Source organism: Acipenser ruthenus, chromosome 1, assembly GCF_902713425.1.
Source record: "Acipenser ruthenus chromosome 1, fAciRut3.2 maternal haplotype, whole genome shotgun sequence".
Lineage (NCBI taxonomy): Eukaryota > Metazoa > Chordata > Actinopteri > Acipenseriformes > Acipenseridae > Acipenser > Acipenser ruthenus.
In genome coordinates, this window is record NC_081189.1 from 104,336,789 (window position 1) to 104,348,211 (window position 11,423).

General features: G+C 37.4%; 1 protein-coding gene across 3 annotated transcripts in view; it reads right to left on the reverse strand.

The window, feature by feature from the left end:
- Positions 1 to 11,003, reverse strand: part of LOC117421163 (dihydropyrimidinase-related protein 1) — a 24,254-nt gene extending 13,251 nt beyond the window's left edge. Inside the window, exons 1-4 of one of the 3 annotated variants that reach the window (XM_034035193.3) lie at positions 10,764 to 11,003; positions 5,653 to 5,741; positions 5,090 to 5,274; positions 3,099 to 3,263 (exon numbers count right to left, since the gene is read on the reverse strand). In XM_034035193.3, the coding sequence (XP_033891084.3) occupies positions 3,099 to 3,263; positions 5,090 to 5,274; positions 5,653 to 5,741; positions 10,764 to 10,811 (487 nt within the window). In that variant the 5' untranslated portion in view covers positions 10,812 to 11,003. The remainder of the gene's footprint in view (positions 1 to 3,098; positions 3,264 to 5,089; positions 5,275 to 5,652; positions 5,742 to 10,763) is intronic. The other 2 variants (XM_034035194.3, XM_034035195.3) reach the window with 2 other exon arrangements.
- Positions 11,004 to 11,423: the final 420 nt, after the last annotated feature.

Genomic DNA, 11,423 nt, shown 5'->3' on the forward strand with positions numbered 1-11,423 from the left:
TATATTTATTAACGTGGAGGGCAGACCCGCATTGTCTTTGGACATAGCTGGGATCAAAAAAAGGACGGGAAGCAAGGGTATTCTCAAACAGCTGCTTTAATAGTATAACAAATGCATAACGCAGTTCGTGGCAAGTGGTTTTATACAGAACTATAAACCCACAAGATATATACAACATGACAGACCAGACACAGCAAAAAACAATAATAAAAATGGCCGCCCGCATTAGCATTAAGGTGAACTACTCCACTGCTAACCATAAAATCACCCATCAGCCACTACTTTCTGCCATCTTGGAATCCACAGTAACAACTGACCTGCTCCCTTGCAATATTTATAGTTAAGGATAAACATGCTCATTAACATTTACATGTGAAATGCGGGTTTCTATGCGAAACTGGGCGTGGTTTTCCCGTGTGTTTCATCATTTACACTAGTAAATGAGATTTACCCTATCCCTCGCTCATTTACCCGAGTAATTCTCCCAAACGTGCACGCGCATCACCATTTCACGTGTAAACTGACCTGCATGGAAACACCATGATTGTCTGCAAACTGCTCCTAGCTAACAACAAGTATTTAACTGAGTTCAAAAACATTTATTTGAGCATTTAAAACTACATTATACTGGAATTAATATTTGTAGATATTTCAAGATAGTGTAGAGTATTATGCTCTTCTTTCAGATTATTAGGGTTTTTAAGTATTATCAATACAGTATATGAAATAAAATGTTTCTAAGGCTCATAACAGCAGAGTCATAATAGGAGAATCAGTAGAAATTTCACTTGACCCCAATATGTCAAAGGTACACTTTCCACAAGGTGTTACATAAAATTGATTTCTCAGTCGGTTTATATGATATGTGCTGTTGAAGAAACAGAGGTGAGGTGAGGTACAGTGCCGATAAAAAGTATTTGCCCCCTGTCTGATTTTCTGCATTTTTGCACATTTTTCACATTGTATTTGGTCAGATTTTTTTGTGGGTTGTAGTAGTATATAGAGGGAGTCTGAGAAAAAATGACACCAAAATTTGGTGCTTCTTTCATTTGTTTGGTGTGCAAGGTAATCAAACATGCAATCTTCAGGTGTGAAAAAGTTATTGCTCCCCTAGTTAGCTCAACCCAATTAAAGGGATAATTAGGGTCAGCTGTTTGAGTACTTTGGTTAACAACCAGGCCTAATTTGGGCCAGCCCTGCCCAATATAAATCTGACTAACTTTGGCCCTTACCATCAGAGTGAAGTTGTCAGCACACAGGTTCTAGAGGCACATCATGCCACGAACAAAAGAAATTCCTGACAACCTCCGGAAAAAAGTTGTTAATGCCTATCAGTCTGGAAAGGGTTACAAAGCCATTTCTAAGGCTCTGGGGCTCCACCCAACCACAGTCAGAGCCAAATTGTCCAAATGGATAAAGTTTGGGACAGTAGTGAATCTTCCCAGGAGTGGTCGTCCTGCCAAAATCTCTCCAAGGGCAAGGCGTAAAATCATCCAGGAAGTCACAAAGAACCCTAGAACAACATCCAGGGATCTGCAGACCTCTCTCGCATCGGCTAAGGTCAGTGTTCATGACTCCACCACCAGAAAGACACTGGGCAAAAATGGGATTCATGGCAGAGTAGCAAGGCAGAAACCATTGCTCACTAAGAAGAACATGAATGCTTGTCTCAAGTTTGCCAAAAAGCACCTGGATGATCCTCAAGAGTTCTAGAACAATGTTCTATGGACAGATGAGTCAAAAGTGGAACTTTTTGGCCGACATGGGCCCCGTTATGTCTGCCGAAAACCAAACACTGCATTCCACAGTAAGAAACTCATACCAGCGGTCACGCATGGTGGTGGTGGTAGTGTCATGGTTTGTAGATGCTTTGCTGCATCAGTACCTGGACGCCTTGCCATCATTGAAGGAACCATGAATTCTGAAGCGCAGCAAGACAATGATCCGAAACACACAAGCAAGTCTACATCAGAATGGTTGAAGAACAAGAAATTTAAAGTTTTGGAATGGCCTAGTCAAAATCCAGACCTAAATTCCATTGAGATGTTGTGGCAGGACCTGAAATGAGCAGTTTATGCTCGAAAACCAACACGTCACTGAGTTGAAGCAGTTCTGCATGGAGGAGTGGGCCAAAATTCCTCCACGGCGCTGTGAGAGACTAATCAATAACTACAGGAAGCATTTGGTTGCAGTTATTGCTATTAAAGGTGGCGTAACCAGTTATTGGGTGTTGCATAACTTTCTTTAATAAATAAATGAAATATGTATCACATTTTTGTGTTACTTGTTCACTCAGGGTCCCTTTTATCTAATGTTATGTTTTGGTTGAAGATCTGATAACATTCAGTGTCAACAATATGCAAAAATGCAGAAAATCAGACAGGGGGCAAATACTTTTTAACGGCACTGTATGTGGTACTGTAACAGGGCGAGCAGCCCTGTACAGGGTTTGTTTATTTTTAGAACGGGGTCTCCCCCTCCGCCCCTGTGTTATTTTGTATTTGTTTATTATGATTTATTTATTGTATTTTTAAATGACGACGAAAGTTGTGTGTTTTGTTTGTTATTGGGTACTCGTCCTCTGCCAGGAATAATTAGAAAACCTTGTCAAGAAGGTGGCCATCTCCCGAATTAAGTGATTAATTTGTTGCTAAATCGGCAGATGGTCACCTGTATAAAAGCCTGCAGCTCGCTGCACTCGTGGTGGGTGTTAGAGAGGAAAGAGAGAGCGAGGAGCGAGAGAAAACGAAACTAAAACAAGAAACGTACAGGAACAGTGACAGCGACTACCCAGCCTGACCTGTATTTATTATTTTGTGTTCGTGAATTGTTTTATTTAAACCTTTTATTTTGCTCTGCGAGCACAGTCTTTTTCTGTTTAAACTTTTTATTTATTTTTGTGTTTAAATAAAACGGCGTTGCCGCATCTTTTTCTGTTTAAATCTGCAGTATTTGGTGTCAGTTTTTCGTTCCTGCTTCTGACCTGACGTCACCACCCAGCCACCCTGTCACAGGTACTCTTTGGAGTGCTTAATTCCCAGAGGTTAATAAGTCTCATTCCACCTGACATGACACTATAAGCTTCCCAGTGTACTAACCTTTATCTTGCACAAGGATCTCCAGCTCCTCCTTGACCCCCTCATGCCACTGTGTGATGTCCACGTGGAGGGAGTAGTCACAGCACGATTTCTTGTCTGCGGCTTCGTGCCACTTCTCAAAGGCAGCCAGCAGACTCCCCCCGGGCTCTGGGACAACATGATCAACTGAAAATAACAACAAAAACCTCTGTGTTAGCCTATAACTACATAACAACCACTGTATTCCCCCAACTTCACAAGGCTTTTCAAACAGCACTTTTTAAGATAGGGGATTACCTGGACCAACCCTTTGTGTACTTATTTTACACCTGCTGAGGGAGACAGAACCTAAAGTCTAAAACCCAAGTGAGCACTTAACCAGTGTACAAATTAGCTTTAAATGATGCTACATAGATTAATTTGGCCTTTGCTCATTGGACGCAACCCCATAAAAGCATAAAGTAAATCAGAGCATCACTCTTGCACAGCTATTACGTATTTGATGTGCAAGATACAACAAGAAATCATTTTAGCCACAATATTATTACTATTATATATTTATAGGTTAAGTTCAGAAAAAGTGACAAATTCAATGTGCAATGACTGCTATACTGTTCTTCTGAATAAACACTTTAATATTTAATCGCACAATTAATAGTTAAAATAATAATACACAGAAATTATTTTTGAATGGACAGCAGAAACCAGTCTCTCTCAAACACTACATATTATTAGTTCTTCAAGAAATGTAAAGAGACTCTACATGGAGAACTCATTAAATACTAGTGGCAAATGTTCTGTATATGGGGGCAGTGGCCTTAAAGTATCACAATTCATTTTGTCAGACTACACAGGGCGGAACCACGCATCAATACCTTTCTTAAAAAGTGAATAAAAACACTGTTTTTGCAAAGATGTAGTCAGTCACCCAAAACAACATATTAATCTTAAAATGCCTCTGATAAAATGCCTCTGATAAATGCCAATATAAACCTTAGTTTTTCCTAAACACTGTAACAATGAAATAACTAGGGATGTACCGAATCCAGGATTCGGTTTCCGATTCAGCCCGAATACCTACTTTTTGAGCGGGGTTCGGATTCGGCCAAATACTTAGGATCCCTCCAATGTGTGCAGTTCTTCTTTAAATAAAAGACACGAATCTGGTATTGAACGTAACTGTTGTATTTAATAACAAGAACACGTTTGATGAACTCTGTCGCAGCTCTCAACTCCCTAAATTACTGGTGGCGCAAACACACACTAAACACATGCAGCTGCTGAATGCAAACATACCCCCGTGTGAAACAGCACATTCACATCACACTTTTCATGGAGTAAAGTTATGCAGTAAACTTGTAGATGGATTCAGTATTCGGTCAAATCCCAAGAACTTGGATTCGGTGCATCCCTAGAAATAACAATAACATTTACAATCAAACAAATAGCCAAATAAAATATGCAACAGAGGCACTGTAAAAAAAAAATTAAAAATTAAAAAGCTTTGCTTCATAGTGTCCTGTTGCTAGGGTCCAGCTGGTTACTCAGGAATTATCCCTGTTGCTTTTTTCTTCAACTGTCTCTCAGACACTTCATACATATTTAATTGAAATTCTATAATAAATAGTTGCCTTGATAATGTTAGTATAAAACAAATTTGTCTAATGTGATAATGACAGAAATTAGGGGAAGTTAATAAGAACATAAGAACATGAGAAAGTTTACAAATGAGAGGAGGCCATTTAGCCCATCCTGCTCGTTTGGTTGTTAGTAGCATACATTGAGAGGTGTTGAAATTTGTCTAAAGATCTGATTTTCAAAACTCACTTTTATTAATTTTGAAAGTAAAAATCTGCTTTGCGTTTGCATTTCAACTTGAATTTAATGTTCTGTTTTGCTCAGTCGAGTTACGTTGTTTATGTAATGTGTGATTTATGTATATATAAGTTCCCCCTGGGCCATTTCTTTTAAATTGTATTATTTATGAATCAGGCACACTATTCTAATCTTACTAATCATGGTGGTTCCTCCTGCCAGTGCTGCCATGGTCCCTTGATAAAAGTCGTCCACAGTTGTTGTTCCATGGTATGGCTTCTGCAAGTAAGTGTTCACATCAATCCCACCAGGGAGCACCATCCGCCCATTGGCATCTATGGTCTTCACTCCACCAGGGACAATCAGGTTCTCCCCTATTTGCCTGGAGGGGAAATATGATTTAGCAATTAGCACTACTTTGTCCAGTTTCAACTCCCAATTTAATAGATTTTGTCTGTGATTTTTATATTGAATATTTCAACTCATATGTTTTTTTAGATCAATTTAATTCTTAAGGTTTAAAATTAAGAGCGATTTATAAACTTGTACTTAAAATGTTGAAATAAGTATATTCTTTCTTCACCCCTAAACTGTATCTACATTATGCAAGTAATACATTTTACAGCATGTTCAACTTTTAAACAGATTAAATAGTAAACATCTTTCAGACACAGTGCTTACAAGATGCATATACTGTATCATCATCATCATCATCATCATCATCCAAAAATCACTGAGTTACAGGTAGCTAAGAACTTACTTTATCAACCCATCTTCCAAATAGATATCTGCATAGAAGGATTGATCATCATTGATGATTCTACCTCCTTTAATAAGCAATCGGTCACTCTGGAAAGCAAAAAGAAATGCATTCATCATCATCATTATTCTTTTCCAGGTATATTTTTTCTCCAAATCATCACAGGGATATTTTAATTTGCTGTGCCATAAGGGAGCTTATTATAGCGCAGAATCGATTTTAAAGTGGTATAGAGTCATGATACCCATAGCGTGGTTACCCTAGCACCTTCATTCTCAGCTGTGGCCCCTGACTATAAAGCACAGTATCTTCTAGATTTAACACTTCTTTATCCAGAACATACCTATTGTACCATGGCCTGCACAGCCTCTTATCTGTCTATTTTTCAAAAATGGAGCTTATGTATTTTTTGCTGGTTTTATAAACACAGCAATTGAATGAGTAATCACAACACTGTGTTTACACTATCAGATTGACTGTATGGTCTGGGTTGTACTTGTTGGATTTAATAGGTGAAAAGGCAGAAACTGATTGAGTTGGATTTTTTTATGCAACGTCACTGAGACGGTCAATAGAGGCTACTGGTAGCCATGGAGACAGCATTACCGGAATAAGGACGTGCAAAATGCTTTCCCAGGTTATAAGAAAAAAACACTCAATATTTCAGCAATCACACAGAACTACTCATAACCATGGCAACAAATAATAAGGCAAAGTAAAAAGAAAACTGTCAAAAAGTAATTTGAAGGTACTTGCTACTTTTTAAAAATAAATGCTGAATTTCAATGGGAAACAAATTATATTTTTAGAAAATAAATAATTTAGATAAACTTTAATTAGAGTAGAAGACAAATTGGCTGAAACAGTCAAAATCTGAAGTCTGTTTTACTGAACACAATATTTAATTTGCCAGTAGCAAGTCATTTCATTCATCAGGTGCTTAATAAGCTAATGATATCTCTGCATATCTTGAACTGATAGCTACAGATAACAGAAGTACAGCATTTTCTATTAGTCAGGTATACAGTAGATCATAGATATTTACTGGCTTAATCCCTTCAAAGAGACAGGACTAACCCAAGCACTGGTAACAGAGTGTTTAATTCATGGGCCTCTGCTTAGAAAAACTGCCTACCACATTCCACATGATTATACATTATTCAATTCATGTTAATGTAGAGACAAATCTGCATATTATAAGCTTGAGAGGGCTTTTATTTAGGATAGGAGGATTCCCGAAATACTTCCAAATGAAACATTACGTGATTATGTCAAGCACATTTCCTTTAGAAATCCCAGCATGTCTAGCTCGCAAACTGTGCCCACCACAGAAGGTGTTCCACAGAAAACGAAGTTCATGATGTTATGAAACAGTCGCTAGTAGTACGGTATGCCAGGAAAATAAACCTCAGTAATGGCAAGATACAATATGGTTAAAATGCATGAAGTTCTTCGAATCGTTTGTGGGATGTTCCAGTATCTCAGTTACTTCAGGAATGATGCTATCATTATCCAGCTGGTGACCTAGTTCTTTTCACCCAGATTATGTTCCTTTCACTCCTGCTGCTTTTTAAATTACAGCTCTTATTCACAGTGTTTAAAAGGCTGTAATTTATGCTGATGGTCGCATGGCTCAACCTGCTCCACAGGCTTGCTGATCCACCTCTGTTCTTATTTACTTTCCAAATGGAATTACCTTGTACCAAGTCCGAACATCATTTGTACACATGCTTATAATTCAGGCTGTATTGCATCTGTATGCTGCATTAATATCTGGGATACATTCTACTGTAATTTCAGAGAAGCAAATTGAAGGCAAGGTAGTCTACGATTAGTGCTAATCAAAGTCTGTGAGATCAGCCAATTATTTGGATTGGCTTTCATGAAGGTCTATTGATTAAAGCCATTGATCTAAATGCAGCAGCCCTTTAATTGTATATTAATCCTTCACATTCTTTGACCCCGGTTGAAGGGAAATCTGCCCTTTTGTCACTTGTTTTCTGTATTTTTTAAAATTAAAAACGTTGTGTCCATGTTTCATTAACACTGTAAATATGAAATTAAATTGAAATTCTACATGTATTAATGGAAGATCAAAGAAATGAATTGGGGGTGAGCTACACAAGGGTTAGTAGTGAAAAAAGCACATATATTGTATGAAGCTGTAACTAAAGGTAGAAAAGAGAGTCAAGAATCAAACAAAACAAACAATTCAACTGTCATGGTTGGATGTTGCACTAGTCTAATTCCCAATTTGCTTTCAGCATGAAGGAATGCTGCCTGCACATTAAGGCTTTGACAAGAACAGAATTAAGACAAAAGGTTACAGTCACACAGTCAGTGATTCAGTTTTAGAAAAGTTCTTATATATCCCCAACAGGCTGAGCCTTTTGGATAATGCTTTCCTCTTTCTGTACCGAGTGTACCGAGTGTAAAGGGTGATTCAGAGAATTTATCAGGACAGGTTAAAGAAAACAGTGCACTGTAGGTATAGTTGTTTTACGGAGTAATACCTGGGAGAAAAACACATAAATCTTCATTGTTCCATTGTAGGACATTGTAATATATACTTGTATTAGTTGACAGGTGTACAGCCACTTTAATAACTTTGTTAAGTGCAGGTTGATGGTTGCCGAAAAATGCTTCAATATCCATGCAGGTGTAAGAGGAAAACAAAAACAAAATATAGTCAAACAAATCCATAAAAAATAAACACACAAATACCTGTGCGTTAAGAGTGAAACTGTCTAAAGATATTTCTTAATCACTGACACGACTCACAGAATATTGGTGGTATCTATTTCTTTTAGGTGTGAAATATCTTTAAGCAAATCTAAATCATGTTGATACAGTATGTTGTGCAGTATGCTGTGCAGACAGTCAACAGGGTGTGACCTGGTTTTTATATTCTAATAGCAACCTTAGTTAGTTTAAATAATCTCATATTAAATCCAATTGACATTGATTACTGTAATCCCTCCCCTACATTTACATGGTAAGCGCAGCCTTCAGCTTCACTGCACACCTAATCAGGCATCACACTGTAACTCCTCCCTGATATTTATCTAAGATACTGTATAGAGAGTACAGCTTCACAAATAAATTCGACCTAGGCAAAAGTCAGCAGTCACAGAATAAAATCAGTAAATCTGTTCATTCTTTATACAAAAATCAAAGCAGTAGTAAAACTGATTTTGTCTCATTTGTACAATAAAAATTCTGGTAAAACCTAATTGCCACACTACTGTAAATTCTAATGTACAAGCTGTTATTCATAGCAGAAAGGGAACAGACAGGCAGAGTAATTGACTGGCTGACAGACGTTGCACAAAATGATGACAGGCTCCTTCAGCAGTTTACTGGCAGCTAGGAAATTAAAACTAACTATCCCTACAAAACAACCATGTTCAGAAAATATTTCAGTTTCCGTTGCTACAGTCAATCGTCTTGCAGAAGCACTTACTAATTAGGTTTATTAGATAAAAAATATGAACAAATAGAGAGAAAAAAAGAAAACAATAAATAATCTAAATCTATTGCAGTAGATTTTCTAGATTTGAGGAAAGTTTATTTTACCACGTGTCAAACAAATACAAATCTGACCAAATGCAAGCTTCACTGACTCCCAGGACTGATTCATTTGCCATGCAAAATAGATTGCCTTGAAGTATTCTCTAATATAAGAAAGCTGCATCTACCATTTGCAAGACATCAGTTTTGACAGACATTAAAGAAGGCTGACAAGCAGTTGTTTCCGTATCCAGGACTATATGAAATCAATAGCATAACGCATGAATTAGCACTACGACGTATTGACAGTGTTACGGCAGGTGTCCAACCTTTGTCCAACCACAATATGGGCCAAGAGAAATTCATACTATGTATTCGTATAATATGCAAATCAAGTAAAGATCGTTAAACAAACGGTTGGATAGATAACCCGATAGAGCGGCGTGGTTCAACAGCTAATGAATTGTCTTTATACCCATTCACAGACTGATAAAAAACTTCCAACAACCATAATCCCAAATCGAGCGACCAACCGTAAATAAAGGGGCTGCAGTGTATGATCACATTCCAACAATGCATGCTGCGATTCAACGTTAACCAAGGTTGCAGTCTTATCTTGAAGACATTCATCATGAAAACATCAATTTCTGGTTGAAGAAATTAGCATCATTCATTCGTAAATGTGGCTAAGCATTGTGTTGTGCAGGAACCATTGTTCTATAGACGAGCTGGGTTTTGCCTTTGCTATGGCGATTTCTGTCCATGGTAATGCATATTGCCAAAATGTTGTATTACACTTTTTTTATTAATACCCAACACATTAGCATATTTTCTGTTGTTTTAAATTACATTTTCTCATTCCTGTGTGCTATATTCAAGAACAAATACGAGGGTATACAGTAAGATTTGCTTATGGTTATTTCACCCTCTGTCCCCTGTATTGTATCAACTCCAAACCTCATGTTGAATTCGACAGAACAATCTAAATTGTTTACGCTTCTAGTTACTGCAATTCTATTTTGTATGTCGTTGCATTCTGAACCTCAAAAAACATCGATATGTTTTTGGTTGTGTTATTCTTTTATTATCGACTGTGATTTAAGACGTAATAGAATATATATTGACCGAGAAGAGAACCTTTAACAGTATATATATATATATATATATATATATATATATATATATATATATATATATATATATATATATATATATATATATATATATATATGTGTATATGTATAATCAGGCATTGTGAACCAGTGTTAGCTTTCAGCTTTTAATTAACACCCTTTTCAAAACTCAAATAGAGAAATAATAATGTCTTTCTCGAAACCGGGAACACATTAATCAATTTCCTTTTGACACATCTCAACTTTCTCTTAAACGCAATCAACAGCCGTCGTCACAACACCCTGTCTTGGCGTGCATTACTCCCATAGCTGCTTCCTTTAATGACTGTGAATCTAATCTCACATCTTCCACAGGTATTACTATAACTGCTTATTGACCACATAGGTTCCACTAAGGCCATCACAAACATTTAATCCGAGTAAAAGAGACGATAGGAGAGGCAACGTATACATCAAAATGTATCTTACCGTTATGTGAGGGATGCTCTTCTTGCCTTGATAACCAGACATTGACATTGTGTCCAATGTTCAGATAAAGTCCCCACATCAGTTAAAACGTGTCTTTTGTATTATGTCAGGGGCCTCTCAAACATGAGATCCGTAAAGCTGCCGCCTTATGTTGAAATAATAAATAGAACGCGACTCCTCTACAGGGGGTTATATACTGGAGGCAGCAGCGCCCTCTTCATGAAGAATACTTCAAACAAACATTTCACATCAATTCACCAACAGCGGTGCTCGCTTTCTACATAGTAGGCCTGTCTATGATTCTTCCAGCATTTCCACGGCACCCACCCACAGTGCGAACAAACTACTGGAATGTCTATTTGTCATTAACGTTATTGATGTATATGTATGTATTTATTTGAGTATTTATTTATTAGCTTCATTGTGACGCAACATGGATGCAGCATTTAGTGTGCGGTACACTTTATTAACAGTAATATAAGCAGTGTTAATGGTGTAATCTCGGGCTCCAGATGTACTTTTATATCGCACCATTTCTCTCAGCGATTATTGCAGCATGCCTTCAGTATCGGCAGGTAAGCATCAATAAATGAAAAAACACTATGCGGCACACAATAACGCGCCACCGAGGCAGCATAAAAAAACCCACTAAAACACGTT